At 35.6% G+C, this 17,165-nt stretch overlaps 1 protein-coding gene across 3 annotated transcripts in view; it reads left to right on the top strand.

The window, feature by feature from the left end:
- UBR5 (ubiquitin protein ligase E3 component n-recognin 5) overlaps positions 1–17,165 on the top strand; it is a 176,449-nt gene that overhangs the window by 77,452 nt on the left and 81,832 nt on the right. For all 3 annotated transcript variants that reach the window (XM_027850037.1, XM_027850036.1, XM_027850035.1), the window contains exons 10-14: positions 4,637–4,753; positions 4,838–4,948; positions 5,583–5,737; positions 8,092–8,209; positions 14,606–14,790. In XM_027850037.1, the coding sequence (XP_027705838.1) occupies positions 4,637–4,753; positions 4,838–4,948; positions 5,583–5,737; positions 8,092–8,209; positions 14,606–14,790 (686 nt within the window). The remainder of the gene's footprint in view (positions 1–4,636; positions 4,754–4,837; positions 4,949–5,582; positions 5,738–8,091; positions 8,210–14,605; positions 14,791–17,165) is intronic.

The following is a 17,165-nucleotide window of genomic DNA, read 5'->3' as shown; positions in this document are numbered from 1 at the left end:
AAGTCACTTAACCCCAATTGACTCACCAAAAAAAAAAAAAAATTAAAAAAGACATAAAAACATCTGATAGTCAATTTATTAAAGCACACTCAGTACATGTATTGATAGAACAGCTTTAATAATTGAAAAAAGATTTATTACCTATTGCTTGGGCACAGTGATGTGAGAAAAATTATGAAACTGTAGATTTTATTTTATTAAGCTAGTATAACAACAGCATTCATTTACAGGAAGAAAAGGTCTCTAGGATATCAAGGGAAATTTAAAAAAAAAAAAGGAATAAAGGTGGGGAAAGAGTATACAGACCTGTGATAAATGGTGCATGGGTAAAACCAGTTTTCCATTTTCTGTGCTTTTTAGGGCTTTATTGACTTTTCCAGTAATACAAACATCAAACTGTCTAGAAACAAATTAGTAACGTGATGCTTAGAGATCCTGCTAAGCATATCTTATATTGGTGCTCATGACTAGGTTTTTCTCTATGCCTGGCTATGTCTCTATCTGAGATGCCATTCTGGCGAATCTCCTGTCTCTATCTGAGATGCCATTCTGGCAAATCTCCCATCAAGTCAGTACTGCTTTTGAGCAAAAATGAGATGTTTATATTTCCCAGTGCTGAAAATGCAGGAAGGAGTCTGTTCTAGTCACAATCTCAGGAGCAGATTGTGATGGTTGGGATTTTTTGGTTGTTATTCTGGCTGAGGATATTTACAAGTTATAAGTAAGTTCTGATTGGTGATTGATTACCTAAGGTTACAATAAAAGAGAGGAATCAGTTAAAGCTTATGTCATTGTCAGATGTTTATCAAATCTGAAACACTGGTAGTTTAATTTGGGGGATACATACATTATTACCAACTGCATCATTCCACTTGTTACAGAAAAACGGCTTACGTAATAACAACTCCTTATTTATAAAATGGAATCTTAAAAAGGATTTGTTCCTCCTAAGTTAACCTATTTTTTCCTGTTGTAAGACCTCAAACTGTATTATTAAATAGTAATCAAAACTTTTTTTTACTGGTTAAAAAATGTAGGATAATAGAACAGACTAAATAAGGAAAAACTAGGACTATTAGAGCTTAATAAACCAATGTTTTATAATCCTGAAAACATAAATCATCTAGGAAAAGAATTCCAGATTTCAGATAAATTTCTGGGAAAACTATTTTTAATCGTCTGCACCCTAAAACTGATGCGGTTTAGAGGTTAGGGGTCCTGGGACCCCAAAATCACAACACCTGGGTCCTGCCCGAAAGCATTTGAGCCAAGCCTTCTTTCATCCAAAATCAAGGTTTATTGAAGATTCGCCATGTTAGCTAGACTCTTAAGGAATCTGAGCATCTATGGGCTATTGGCTAGATTCTAAGAATCAGAGCATCTTAATGGAGATAAGATGGACCTTGTGTACATAAAGACTGTGGGAGGGATCTAGGAATGGCCAAGTAGTTTGGGGTCACTGGAGGAGGGGTCTAAGGAGATCTGGATGGGAGTGGCCAGTAAGGTGGGGTGAACAGAATTCCTGGGACCTGGACCATGGAGCCTAGCTAGGATTAGTGTGGGAAATGGCCAGGGGCCATAGGGAGGTAAGTAAAACAAAAGAAGGCCAAGCTAGGTTAAAGGTAACAGAATTGGGAGATTGGGTATAGTCACAATGAAAGGCGGTTAAGCCTCAGGGGAACATCAGAGATTTGGCCACGTGGGAAAGTTCAGGGTTTTTCCTTTCTGGGGTCCAGATCCCAACCCCATCAAAACCAGTCCTTCCCCAGAAGGATTTCTGTTACATACATGCATGCATTTATACATACATACATATTACATATATGTATATATCTGAATCACTAACACTTATCATACTGGAAGGAAGTTCATGTATTTATCTTGTCTTCCCACCCTTATTTTGTCTTCGAACCCATCCTGTCCCTGCCCTACCTCCCTTCAGGCTGGTGCCTAAAATATTAAAGATCTCTATGCTAGTCATCAGATTATCCAGAGTCAAACCATTTTGCAACTTTTCTCAATAGTCTGTGCTTGTGTTTGGACCACTTGACTTTTTGTCATTAAGAGTCTCGCTTTATATTAAACACCCGTAGCACTTCCCTGGTAACCAACTCCTGCAGAGAGCATAGGCCTTGCTCCTTGGCAAGAAACTATGGCTAGCAAAGCTGTTTCTAAGTGTCTTCACTGTGGCTGGATACCTCTTAGTATTTGGGACATTCCTGGATGAATGGTTATCCATACTGAGAGAGCTACTGATCCCCAATCAGTTGCCTTCAGTGTCTTCATTTGTAAAATGTGAATAATAATGCCTATAGTACCTACCTCACAAAGCTGCTGTGAGGAACTAATGAGATAATTAGTATAAAGTACTTTGTAAACTTGAAGTGCTAGATAAATATCAGCTGTTTTGGTTATTGTTACTGGTTGGAGGGGTAGGTTATTGGGGAAATACATTTATTCCTACTTTGAGGGTAGACTTAAAGTCCTAGAGGCCTCCTGTACTGCTTGGAAACCTTTGCTTCTAAATCCTAAAGGACTCACAAATGCTTCAGCCTATGGGAGTTAGGTCCCATTTCTGTCCCAGGTCAGTAATAGGAGTGCCAGAGTTCCTGGTATCCTGGTGCTATTGGTGGGCAGTTTGTTCTTAATATGGTATCCACCTCAGTTCCCCTCAAAAAATCTCCTCTCGGGGCAGCTAGGTGGTGCAATGGATAGAGCACTGGCCCTGGAGTCAAGAGGACCTGAGTTCAAATCCAGCCTCAGACCAGACACTTGGCACTTACTAACTGGGTGGCCCTAGGCAAGTCATTTAACCTCAATTGTCTCGACCAAAAAAAAAAAAAAAAAGATTCCCCTCAAATAAAGGGTCGGCACTTTTCCATTCTTAGTCATACTCTCCCTCAATCTTTGGTGCAGTTGATTCTGTTGGATTGTGGGCTTGGATGATCCTTGAAACATCTTAGAACTCCAACTTTTGAGTGTTTCATGGAGTAATGTTCATTTTTTAAAAGTCACAAAATTAAAAGCATGCAAAGAGCATTGAAATGTGTAGATAGCACAAAACAAAAATTTAGCTGACAAAAAATTCAGTAGAGAAAGAACCCCTGTGATCTCCTTCATCTGGTCAGAGTCCTATGTTCTAAGTCCATAAGGTTTCATAGAAGCATATACACATGACCATTGCTGGAACAAAGTCAAACCCTATTAAAATTATTATTCATCCCCAGTAATTTGCATACCACCCCAGAGCCAGTTGGGAGCCACATAATTCATTGTATAAGAGTAAAGGAGTGAATTGATGAGATGTACTAAAGGAAAAAAATCACCTTGGCTCCTGTGTGGCAGACAGATTGGAGCAGAGAGAGCCTTGAGACAGCATCAACAATTGGAGTCCATTTCAATGGTATAGGTGACAGTGATAAAGATCTACACTAGAGTGGTAGCTATATGAGTAAAGAGAATGCAGGAGATATGAATGTAGAAATGGTAGGATGTTTCTACTTGTTAGATGTGGTGTGAGGAAGAATGAGGAATTGAGGATAATGCAGAGTTTATGAACTTCAGAGACTTCAAGAATAGTGCTGCCTTCAACAGTAATATGACGGATTGTAAGTGGGGTAGGTTTGGAGGAAAAAAAGGTAATGAATTCTGCTTAGTACAGGTTGTTTGAGATATCACTGGAACATCTCATTTGAAATGTCCATTAAGCAGTTTGTGATTCTTGGGAAGAGATTGAGTCTGAATATCTCTGAATCACCTGCATAGAGATGATAATTTAAGTCACTTAACTAATCTGGGCCTTGGTTTCTGTATTTATAAAATACTGGAGTTGGACTAAATGGAATTTGTGTTTATCGTTCCTTCCAGCTTAAAATCTGTTATCCTGTGATCATGAGGATATGATAACTGAAGGAGATAGTGGCAATTTATACCTCATACTTATATTTATAATGAAAAATGTTGTATTTATAATGTTTTGTAATTTCGGCCATTGCCGGGTGTGAATCTGGTAAATTTCCGTATACCGCTACACTTCATTTTGACGGCCTCATTTCTTTCCTGGTATCCCATATTCCTTTTGTTCTTTACCTATATGTATCACCATTGTTCTCACCCTAACTCCTGATAGTCAAATAAGAGAAATAAGATCTGTATAAAATTTTTTGACACATTGAAATATAAGCCAAAATGGAAAGTGCTATATGACACTTGAGGGAAAGATCATTTTTGGCTGAGAAAAGAAAGCTTCATGGAGGAAGAGAGGATGCTTTTAATTAGCAAAGATTAGAGATGGAATATACAGATTTTTAAGTAGCAGAAATTTTGAATCCTTTCTTTTCCCCCCATTTCCTCCTTTCCCAAAAACTCATGATAATCTCTTTTGCCACCCTTCCCTTTCCCATTTCCTGAGCTGAAAGGGTTAGCTTCCCTGCCCTACCCCTCTTTAATATGGTAATAGTGAATAAATTGTCTTTCTGTATAAACAAGTTCCTTTCTACATTTTAAACATGTTTTTTTTGGTTTTATTTTTTCCCTGATTCCTAGATAATGTTTTGATGAGTTATAGTGCAAATGTATAAACTTCAGAAATATTTCATCATAGTATTTTATTATTCTAATTTCTTTTATGTTATAGGATGGAACAAAATTTACATCCATTGGAGCTTTGTATTCTGAGCTTTTGGCAGTTAGTAATAAAGGGGAGCTCTATCAGTGGAAATGGAGTGAATCAGAGCCTTACAGGAATGCGCAGGTATTTGACCTCCTCAAATTCTGGTTCAATTAGCTTTACAAATCAGCTTATAAATTAGTAATCATTTTTCTTATGCTTTCAAAGAATCCTTCATTACATCATCCACGAGCAACATTTTTGGGGTTAACCAATGAAAAGATAGTTCTCCTTTCTGCAAATAGTATCAGAGCAACTGTAGCTACAGACAATAATAAGGTATGAAACACTTCACATTGCTGTTGTTAATTAAATTCTTTTTTTTTTCCATTAGAAATGAGTACATGTTCACTGTTTTTCTACATATGTGTGTGAATTTTATGAGAAATTTGAAATAGATTGTTGGTTAAAATTAGGTGGGATTCTGAGGACAGTTAATTCTGTTATCTGGTTTATCTTTGGAGTGTTTAACATTTCTTGCTATAGATTTCTGCTGTAGGGTAGGGAGGGAAAGAGGGGAGAGAGAAGAGGGAGAGAGCTTTACAAAACACATTGAAAAAGTATGCATTTTGTGTCTAAAATTTTTATATTTGAAGAATTTTTTTTAAACTAATGAAACAGATTTGAGTACTTTTGGTTAATGCCAAAAACAGTTGGAAATTGTATATTTTGCAAGCAATTTGTATATATTTCTGAATTTCTGGTATGTAAAAGAACTGTAAAAAATGCCTTTCTGCTTATATAATGGAAGAATTGCAATATAATTGTTTTGCAGCATTTAACTCAGAACCATTATAGAATTTCAGTTACTCTGTTCTCTTTGTGTCTGAATCAAGTGTGGTAAGTCATGGATGTTTATGAGAAACTTCTTTGTGGAAATTTTTATCTAAACAAGCAGCATTTTGTTCTTTAGGTTGCTACATGGGTGGATGAAACTTTAAGTTCTGTCGCTTCTAAGTTAGAGCATACTGCACAGACTTACTCAGAGCTTCAGGGAGAACGGATAGTTTCATTACACTGTTGTGCTCTTTACACCTGTGCTCAACTAGAGAATAATCTGTATTGGTGGTAAGTAAAAAGATGAAGTTAATGTTGTCAGTGAATATCACACCTGAAAATATTTTGCAGCCCTGAAGAGGGCAGGTAAATTGACACTTATTAAAACAATGCCAATAAAAAAGCCAACAGCATTTCCCAAATTCTTTTGTGTGGAATTAATAAGGGCTTTTCAATAATTTCATTGCTAGTTGTCCAAGAGGGTGAAATAGTAATCAATAAAGAGTACATTTTTAATAAACATTTTTGTGATGCCTGTAAAGTTTTTTTTTTTTCAGGTTTAAACTGAAACAGCTATTTGTTTTGATTAATACTAGAAAAGGTAGAACATAATTGCGGGGATCAGATGGTTAGACTTTTTTGTTTTCTAAAACAACTGTCAATATAATAGGTTCCCCCTATAGTTTTTTCCCTATAATATATGAAACTATCAAAATGCTTGTGTGACATTTTTTCACTGTGAAAATAGGTCTAATTTTTCTTCTGCTACAGATTTTTCCTAATTTCGCTTAGGGTTCTTCCTTCTAATTTCACTCATGCTATCAGTGTCAGTATTGTTTAATCCCCCATTTGTCTTTCAGTTGGCTGAAAGCCCAATTTTGTTTTTGATTCTTTGTTGTTTATTACTTTCATCTAATCAGAAATGAGATCCTGTTAATCTACTATTTTACTCATTTATTCTTACTTCTGTCATCCCTAGCATTGGTTTATACATGTCTGAAGTATTGTATTATCTTTATTCGTTAATCTTCTTGCCTCCAACATTCCCTCTCCCCTTTCCTCCCCACAAATCTGTCCTTAACCCTGTTGCCAAACTATTCTTCTTTAGGAATAAATTAGATATTGTGGTCAAGATGTTAATACTGAATAAAATTCAAAATCCTTAACTTGGCATTCAGGGTCTATGATGTATTATTGTGTATCATTCTTGTGCCATATTTTCTTAGCTTCTTGAGGACAAGAAATAGTCTAGGTGTCGGCTACAGCACCTTGTAAACAACAGCTTGACACATGTTTCTCGACTTATTTTGTGACCAAGATAGAAAATGTCATTATGGTACAGGGATGTTACTTTTGAAATTTAAATGATGGCTCTAAGCTAGGGGTTCTCAGCTTGTTTGTGTGTTATGGACTCTTATGGCAGTCTGGTAAAGACTATGCATCCTTTATCAGCATAATGCTTTTAAATGAATGAAATAAAAATACATAGGATCAAAGGAAACAAAACATGGTGAAATACAGTTATGAAAATACTTTAAAAAATAAGTTGTAAGTTTAATTGTAAGTACCTAATCTACTGACACTGGGTTATGAACCCGTCATCTGAGTTTAATTGTATGTACCTCATCTTAATATAAACGAATAACAAGGATTGGTATTCATGAAAAGTAATTGATTTGGGGAGCCATTTAAACTTGCATTTTTAAAAAAAGGCCCAGATATTTCTTACATCTATCAATGAGTTAAAGTAAAAATTAAATTTCATGTTTTAAGTTCTCTAAACACCTGGGGCCTGACTAATATTTAGTATATCAGACAGAATAGATTTTAAATGACTTAAGGGTTGGACTCAGGTTTTTATCAGCATTTTATTTTAGAGTACATAAAATACTCAGTTTTCTAAAGTAGATCTGCTTTGAGGATAACTGCAAGTATTTAGCTATTGAATCTCTAGAAGGTATATAGGTGATAAAATAAATAATATATTATTTGCCCTGTGGAACCCAATTTGAAGCTGTCATTCTGGGATTGGTAATTTTAACAATGAATGGATTTAAGCAAATTTGATTAGAGATGAGGGCCAACTCATTACTGGCAAAGGGATTCTTATCCATGTCTACTACAAAAAGCAAGCTATGGTTTTTATTGTTTATCATTAGAAAAATTTCCAAATAATGCGAGGTAGCAGAAAATACCTGATTATCAGCTAGTGAAGATGATTTAACAGTATTGGCAGTGGATAAAGCACTCTACAGTATACGCAGAAATGTGAACATGCCATCTATTATACTTAGCACATGAATTTCTTTCTCCATAGCAGGGCCCTAGCAAAGCCACTTGTTTTTGTATGGCCCAGGAGTGAGGACTGGTTTTTACATTTTTAAATAAAGTGTTTAAAATTTTGTTCCACATTATAGCAGTCTTCCTTCTTAATATTCTGGAATTTATCCTTCAAGCATTGAAGGATAAATTGATTCTAAAATTCTAGTTGTTCTAAATTGATTCTAAAATTCTTGGAATAAATAAAGTCTTTAAAAATACCTCTTCCTGATCATAGCAGTGCTTTAAGAATAGCATGTTAAAGTAATGGAAGGTCCTATTGAGTTATAGCTTCTCATTTGTCTGGTGTGTGTATTCTCTTCTAGGGGTGTGGTCCCTTTTAGTCAGAGGAAGAAGATGTTAGAAAAGGCGAGGGCAAAAAATAAAAAGCCCAAGTCCAGTGCTGGTATCTCCTCAATGCCAAATATCACAGTTGGCACCCAGGTAAGTGTGGAGACTGTTTGATAGAGAGAAAAGAGCCTCTCTTTAAAAGGTGCTTTCTCCTTCTTCATGGTGTTTTTAAAAATTTAGTCATAAAGTCTTATGGTTAACCTCCATTGGCAGGTGCAGTTGTTCTTCCTTTTTAGTAATAATATGACATTCCTTATTCGGGAGGACCTGAATAAATCCTTCTTTGTACATTCTCTACCCTTTTGGCAAGTCACCCAACCTTAATTCAGCCTTAGTTTCCTTACCTGAAAAATGGGATAATAACACCTACTTGACAAGGTTGTTGTGAGGATCAAATGAGATAACATATATAACATGTTTTATAAGCTTTAAAGTATTACATAAATGATTTGGGTTATCAACCAGATGATCCCTAAAGTCCTTTTCAGCTTTACAAGAATCCTACGAATTCTTTCTCATGGAAGCTTTCTTCATTGTTCAGTTTTACTGTTGATATGATGCAGCACTCTTTTTTGCCTGTCCTTTATATAGAAAATCTCATGGTAATACTGGATATCTCTGGTCTTGCCCATTAATCTCACTGAATTTTGCTCCTGGTTTCTGTGCAGCATATTCCATGCTAATGCCCATGGCTATGGCTGTTGATCATTTTTTTTTTCAATCATGCATATCCCTTTTTGGCTTTCCAATTTTAGATTTATTTACATAGAATAAGTGCTTAATATATGTTTAATTGGATCAAAATAAAGAATTTTAATGTTCTTTTAGTCCTTTTTTCCAGCTGGACCCACTTCATGGTAGATTCCAAAGTAGCTGTTTTATTATTAGAAGATTAAGTGACCTAACTGTATGTGGAGAAATCAGAAATAATCCCCACAGGGTTCTATGGCTTTTGATAGCTTAGAATCAGCAATAAATTAGACCAGTCTGATGAGTATAAATAAAGAATGGGATAGTATTTTTGAACATTTTTGGGTAAAATAGAGTTTGAGGCAGTTAAAGTTGAAAACAGTTTCTTCTATGGTCAGTTGAGTCACTTACCAGAGAAATTTCCTTAGGTTGCAAAGTGTGAAGACAATGATCCTCATATGACCATGGGGTCATTTATTATGTTCAGCCATACTTACATTCATGGATCCTAATCATTTTCACCTACATCTTTGAATTAAAAGGCCAACAAAAATAAATTATTGTTTTCATCTACTTGATCATTATCTCAGTTACAAGTTTCCCTTAATTTTTTTAGAATTTAATACTTATTGAACCTTCAGTCTTTTGCCCATGTGATTCTAAATTTCTTTAAATAACTTTAAATAACTTTCCTCCTTGTTTCCCTTACTAAACTAATTTCATTGTTTAGCAAGGGAAATAAATGCCTCAGCACACATTTCTCTGTTTTTTCTCCATCAGTCTTGTAATTTAGGCAAACCAACTTAGGCTCATGTTCAGTAATATAGTTATTAAGTTTTATAGCCTGGACTAGACCAGGGCTTTGGACTCTTGGTTCATTTCTTTCCACTGTCATGTCGCTTCTTGTCTCTGAGATAAAAGCTCCGGAAAGATTGGGACGTTTCCTCTTTTTTTTTTTTGATTTTGAGTTCTCCTGGCCTTCCCTCACCTACTGAGAAGGCAAATATCAAAACATTTCCATATTAGACTTACCACTCAATTAAAAAAAAAAAGCAAGAAAAATGAAGTGAGGAAACTATACTAAAGTTTGCACTCAGAGTTCATCAGCTCTTTCTCTGGAGGTAGATAGCATTTTTTCATCATGAGTCCTTTGGAATTTTCTTGGGACATTGTATTGATAAAAGCAACTAAGTCTTTCACAGTTAATTATCATTAAAATATTGGTGTTACTATGTACAGTGAACTGGTCCTACTTATTTCAGTTTGCTTTAGTTCATATAGGTCTTCCCATGTTTTTCTGAAATCATCCCCCTCATTATTTCTTATAACATAGTAGTACTCCCATCACAATCATATGCCAAACCTTAAAATTCAGCCATTCCCCATTTGATGGGCATCCCCTCAATTGCCAATTCTTTGTCACCACAAAAAGATTGCTATAAATATTTTTGTTCATATAGATCTTTTTCCTTTCCTTTTTTTTTTTTTAAATCTCTTTAGTGTACAGACCTACATTATACAGACCTAATAGAGATATTGCTGGGTCAAAGGGTATGCATAAGGTTGTAGCCCTTTAGGCATACTTTCTAATTGTTTATTAGAATGGTTGGACCAATTCACAACTCCACCAATAGTTCATTAGTGTGCCTATTTTCCTTCCATCATTTGTCCTTTCTGATAGGTGTGAGGTGGTACCTCACAGTTGTTTTAATTTGCATATCTCTAATCAATAGTAATTTAGAGCATTTTTTTCATATGATTGTAGATAACTTTTCTCATGAAAACTGCCTGTTCATATCCCTTGACTGTTTGTCAAATGGGGATTGGCTTTTATTTTTGTAAATTTGACAGAGTTCTCTGTATATTTCAGAAATGAGACCTTTACCACAGAAACTTGCTGTAAAAGTTTTTGTTTATTTGTCTGTGGTTTTCCTGCATCGGGCCTGGTGTTCAACCATGCCACCTAGGTATCCATTGTTGTCTGTGATACCTTTTATCAAAATGTAGTTTCCCTGTTAACTCTGTGTGTCTGTTTCAAGTGTGTCGCTTGTTAAACAATGTATTGTTGCATTCTGGTTTCTTATCCTTTCTACTTTCTCCTTCCACTTTGAGTGAGCTCATCCCATTCACATTTACAGTTATGATTACTAATTGTATTTACCTTCATCCTATTTTCTTCCATTTGTCCCTCACTCTCTCTCTATCCTATCCCTTCTTAAAAGTCTGTTTTGCTTCTGACCGCTGTCTCCTTTTATTTTACCTCCCTTTCTCTTATCCCTTTCCCTGCTTATTTACCTGTTGGGTAAGGTACATTCCCATTCTGAACTGATAGAGAGAGGGGGAGAGAGAGAGTGTTTGTGGGTGTGAGTGTGTGTGTGTACTTTTTGAACCATTTTGAATGAGAATGAGGTTCAGTTGTTGCTCACCCTTCCCTATTTCCCCCTCCACTGTAAAAGCTTTTCTCTGAATGCTTCTTTCACATGAGATAATTTCCCCATTCTACATCTGCCTTCCCCCTTCCAGTACATTTCCTCTTTCTCACCCCTTCAGTTTTTTTTTTTTGAGCTAATCTCAAAATCTTGGCTCTGACCTATGCCTTCTGTTGATATAGATTTTCTAACTGTGCCCTAATGATGATAAAGTTCTTAGGAATTACATGTATTATCTTCACTTTATTGAGTCTCTTATGATTGGATTTGTCAAGTCAAGTAAGGGTGTTTTTTTTTTTTTTTTTGGATGATGGAGGAGAGACATAGGTTTATAGCAGGCAGTAGACTGAGAAGTGAAAGAATGGGGATATAGTAAAGGTGAGAATTTCATGGAGAAAATGAGAAAAAATGGGACCACTTATTCCTGTGGAAGGTTTTGCTTTGTCAAGGTTAAGTGCAAATCTCTTGTGAAAATGAGGGTGGAGGAGATTGTGACTGAAGACATGTTAGTGATGTGAGGTGAAGAGGAGAGGGGAAGGAATGGCCTCTTTTTTTCAGTGAAATGTGAGACAAGGTTTTCAGGTCAGTGTCTAGGTGGAGGGACTGCTCTGAGAGGCTTAAGGAACTATGAAAAAGTTTGAAATAGCTGCTGAGATTATTGTACTGGTGAATCAGGTGTGTGTAAAGTGATTCAGTAGGGACCCAGTTGAGATGATATAACATAAATTTATAGAGGACTCAGTAAATTTTCTCCAGCTCCATTCAGCTGCATTTGAATAGGAGCTAAGTAGAGGTGTAATACAAGGTTGAAGATAAATGCATAGGATAAAGAGGCAAAGTACACCAGGTCCAATGTCAGGAAGACCAGAGTTCAAATCCAGCCTTAGACACTTGTGTGTCTGTGTGACCCTGGGCAAGTCATTTAATTAGCTAGCTGTATGACCCTGGGCAAGTAATTTAACCCTATTTGCTTCAGTTACCTCTTCTGGAAAATGAGCTAGAGAAGGAAATAGCAAAACATTCCAGTATCTTTGCCAAGAAAACCCCAAATAGCATCATGAAGAGTTGGACACAATTGAACAACCCTAGACAAGTAATCAAAGTACTATATACTGTAGAGTATAGTTTGGCATTGAGATATTTCATCAAGGGGTTGAGATAGGAAGGTGTGGGGTATGTAGCCAGAGAAGAGTTGATGATCTGGGAAAGAAGTAAAAGGTATAGGAATTAAGGGTCATAGTGAGGATAAAAAAGGGAGATTGGGATTACAAGGTAGACGGAAAGATAGATAGGAGATTATAATCAGAGAAAGGAATTACAGTTAATAAATATGGAAGTGGAACACATATGGATGCTCCCAAAAACAAAGGTATGACTATATCTATATGTTGTTTAGATAAAGAGAAGTACATCAGTAATCTGAAATGAGTAGATTGAGAAATTGGGAAATTAGGTTGTTGGAATGTATGTTGAAGTTCTCTTCTATTATGTCAAGAATTAGAGAAGAGAGAAAGACTTTGAGCAAGGCACTGAATTAGTTGAAGAAGGGAGGAAGGAGCCTGGAGCCTGATAGATAACACTATTCTAGAATTTTGATTGGGGGGATAAATATGATAGAGTTAATGAACTTCAACAGAGGAGAGGTTCTAGATGATGGTTATAAGGGGAGATTCTTAAAGTGTCACTTGAGGATCAGGGACTATTTACAACGAGTAAATCAGGGGATTTGAATGAAAGTACAATATGTAGGTCTCATTGCAATATGTAGGTCTCATTGCAATATGCAGGTCTCAGTGAAGGTGAGAGAAAGTGGGAAAAGAAAACTTAAGATGAAAGTGAGTTTAACCAAGAAGGCAGGCTTTACAGAGAATCTAGTGGAAGGTGTGAGAAGATCTGAAATTATAGAGGATAGGATTAAGGGAGACTGATTAAAAGGGTGGGCTATGGTTATGGGTAATAGATTTTGTACAATGACAATTCGTTGTTCAGAATCACGTTAATGGGACGCTAACCGTTGAGGAATAAGTTTGTACAGAGTATCAATGTCTGAAGAAAGGTCTTTTTGATGGGGGAGCGGGTGATTAGACTGTTAGAGGCCTTTCCTCTAACCTTGTAGTAGGTGAAGATGTTGAATACTGTGAGACTCAGGAGAACCATTTGACAGCACAGGTATAGGCAGAGTGAGTATGAATCGGAAGGTTGCTGGTAATTCAGGATGGGTCTGATGTGATAAAAGCTGTAGGTGTATTCATGAATGTCCTGAGGTAAAGATAGGGATGGGCTGCTGCATCCAGAGCTGTTATAGAGCAGGGACTTATCTTTAGTGAAGAGTCCACTTGCTGGATGCCTGGGTCCGGGATGATGAAAGGTTCCCTGGGCAGCCTCAGGAGCAAATGACTACAGGTGTGTGGCCTGAATCTCAGGTTAACACATGGCTTCTGAGGAAATCCCAGGAGTGAAGAGGCCACAAGCAGGCAAGCATGTTGGTTAAGGACTGAATTCTTAGGGATGTCTCTGAAGAGAAGTCAGTGATAATGGCTCTGAGGGGCTAATGGCTTGGATCCAGGGCTGACTTTTAAGGTTCCCTTTCTGAGACTGTAAGTTAAACTGGGCCTTGGGGTTACAAATACAGTGAATGAGACAGTCCCTACTTACAAGGAGATTCCCATTTATTTTGGTAAAGGAAATTTTCTCATCCTGTTTACTATCTCAAGTGAAGTCACATGTCTAATGCTTGCCCCTACTGCATCCCTCTCCTCCTCTCAAGAAATTCACAAACACTCTCAATTGATGTTTAAGGCTTTAAGGTTTGCCAACTCACAGTAACCCTGGGAAGTATTACTGTTCCTGTTTTAGAATGAAGAAAACTGAAGCAGGGGTAGTAGTTTTCAAAAAGCCCCAGGCATGATAAAGACAAAGAGGGGATGTATATTTATCTCGTAAATCAGTGAACCAAATACTGTACTATTCTATACGAGTCATAATTTTTAAATTGTATTGCTTTCTTCTCTGGTATTTTTCGTATGTATTCTCTCCTTGTTCCTTTTGTGATGCTTGTAAAGCTGCCGTTAAAAAAAATGATTTCCTGTTTACTGTTACCTTCTTTAAGAAAAAAAAACAACAGCAACTTGGTAATGGACCACAATACTGAGGTTTATGTAAAGACTACTTAAGTTTCTTAATTTTCTTAACTTATGTAACTTTGCTTATGGAATTCTTTAAATTTGTTCTTTGTTTTTCTTGTTCTTTATTTCATGTTCCCTTGATTTGGAAAGCTTGGGCAGGAATGCTTGATTCCTAGTATTCCTGTCATTTTTTTAATTTCCTTTGTAATATGGTCTTAAGTAGCTTGATAATTTTCTTTTGTCAGGTGTGCTTGAGAAATAATCCTCTCTATCATGCTGGAGCAGTTGCCTTTTCAATTAGTGCTGGAATTCCTAAAGTTGGTGTATTAATGGAGTCAGTTTGGAATATGAATGACAGCTGTAGATTCCAACTTCGCTCACCTGAAAGCTTGAAAAACATGGAGAAAGCTAGCAAAACTACTGAAGCTAAGTAAGTACTTTTAATGAAGTGTTAATTTTAAAATATTTTTTGAAATTCATGACCTTGTAAAGGAACTGCAACAACTTTACATGATAGACACATAAAAAGATCCTATGAAAACTTGTTTTTCTTCAAAAACTTATTTTTTCAAGAAACTTACCTGAAAAGCATATTTCAGTGTTTTGTTTAATGAAATAAATAAAAGACAATAGTAAACTGCCTAGCAGCAACTTTGTTCATTTCCCTAAAAGTCTATGTGTACTAGAGAAGAAATTATTAGTCATTTAGTGTTTTAAGTTGGGCCTTCATTAATTTATAGTAATCCTGGTAATTCTTAATAGGAAGGTTAATGAGAAGAATTGATTGTCATGTAACATGGAATTTTCCTATCAGCATTTTATCCATTAGACTACTCCCTCTTACAAATTCAGGACTATTTTTTTTGCTAAAAATATTCTTTATTTAGACCAACATTAGATGAAGTTCTTGGTAAGTTAACCCTACTGAATCATCTTCAAGCTTCTTACTATATCTTTTTTTCCCTCACAGTCTTTATTAATATTATTATTTTTAACTTTTATTCATTTTAATTTTAAACACAAAAAGACCCCCAGAAGGAACATTCCATGTACACAGCACAACATGAAAAGAGGATTCAATATAAAACCATTCATTTCCATTTCATGCAGTTTACTTTTTTTGGGAAGGCTATGTCATAAATACTGTGCATCATTTTCAAAGGTACCCTGCTTTTCTGTGCTGATTTTTAAATTTTTTTTTTTCTCTGTGCTTTTTTTTTTCTTCCTCCCTCTCCCCCCTGCCCTGGAGAATGCCATTAGAGACACACACATACACACACACACACACACACACACACACGTAAAACCATCTTATACATATTTCTAGTTGTCAGTTCTTTCTCTGAGTTAAGATAGCATCTTCCTTCATAGGTATTTTATAGTTGATTTGAATATTTATGATACTCAAAATGACTTAGTCATTCAAAGTTATTGTTAGAACAGTATTGCTGTGTACAATGTTCTCTTGGTTCTGCTCATTTTGCTCTTCATTATTTCATGTAAGTCGTCTGTTTTTTCAAAATCGATCATCATTTTTTATAGCATAATAACATTCATCACAATCATATACCACAACTTTTTTTGCCATTCCACAATTGATGGCATCCCCTCAATTTCCAGTTCTTTGTCACCACAAAGAAAGCTGTTACAAATATTTTAGAACATAAAAATTCTTTTCCATTTTCCGTAATCGTTTTGGGAAACAGACCTAATAGCTGTATTGCTGGATCAAAAGGTATAGACAGTTTAATAACTCTATAGGCATAATTCCGAATCTTTCTCCAAAATGGTTGGATCAGCTCACAGATCCACCAACAGTAAATTAAGGTTCCAATTTTTCCATATCCCATCCAACATTTGTCATTTTCCCCATCTATCATTTTGGCCAATTGGATAGCTGTCGGATGATATCTCAAGGTTGTTTTAATTTGCATTTATCTAATAAATAGTGATTTAGAGTATTTTTTCATATGATTATATATAGTTTCGATTTCTTCATCAAAAAACTGTCTGTTTATATCCTTTGACCATTTATCAATTGGGGAGTGACTATAAATTCTTATAAATTTGACAAAGTTCTTTATGTATTTGAGATATGAGGTGTTTATCTGAGAAACTGTATAAAAATTCTCAATTTTAAAGTTTTTATGCTCTAATAAATGGTCAGTTTTTGTAAAGGTACCATGTACTGTAGAGAAGAAGGTATATTTGTATCTGTTCCCATTCAATTCTCTCCAGATATATATATGTCAGAGCTAGCTTATCTAAGATTCTTTTCATCTTCTTAACTTTTTAAAAAAATTTCTCTTCAATTACTTGTAAAAACAATCTTTAATACTTGTTTTTAAAAATTTTTGAGGTCTAAAACCCTCCCTTCCCCCCCCCGAGAAGGCAAGGATTTTGATGTGTTATACATATGCACTCATGCAGAACATATTTCCATATTAGTCACATTGTGAAAGAAAAATAAAGTAAAGAAAAAGTATGCTTCAATCTGTATTCAGGCTCCATCAGTTCTTTCTCTGGATATGGATAGCATTTTTCATCATATGTCCTTCACAATTGTCTTGGATCATTGTGTAGTTGAGAATAGCTCAGTCATTCATAGTAGATGAACAGTATGAACAGTATTGCTGTTACTGTATACAGTGTTCTCCTGGTTCTGCTCATTTCAGTTTACATTAGTTCTTGTAAGTCTTTCCAGATTTTTTGAAACCATCTTGCTTGTCATTTCTGATAGCACAATAGTATTCTTATCATAAATAAAATATTCCAATCATAAATGCAACAACTTGTTCAGCTATT

This window comes from Vombatus ursinus, unplaced genomic scaffold, assembly GCF_900497805.2.
Source record: "Vombatus ursinus unplaced genomic scaffold, bare-nosed wombat genome assembly UNPS02008961.1, whole genome shotgun sequence".
Lineage (NCBI taxonomy): Eukaryota > Metazoa > Chordata > Mammalia > Diprotodontia > Vombatidae > Vombatus > Vombatus ursinus.
Note: the sequence above shows the minus strand (reverse complement) of the source record. Positions and strands in the feature narration are given on the sequence as shown.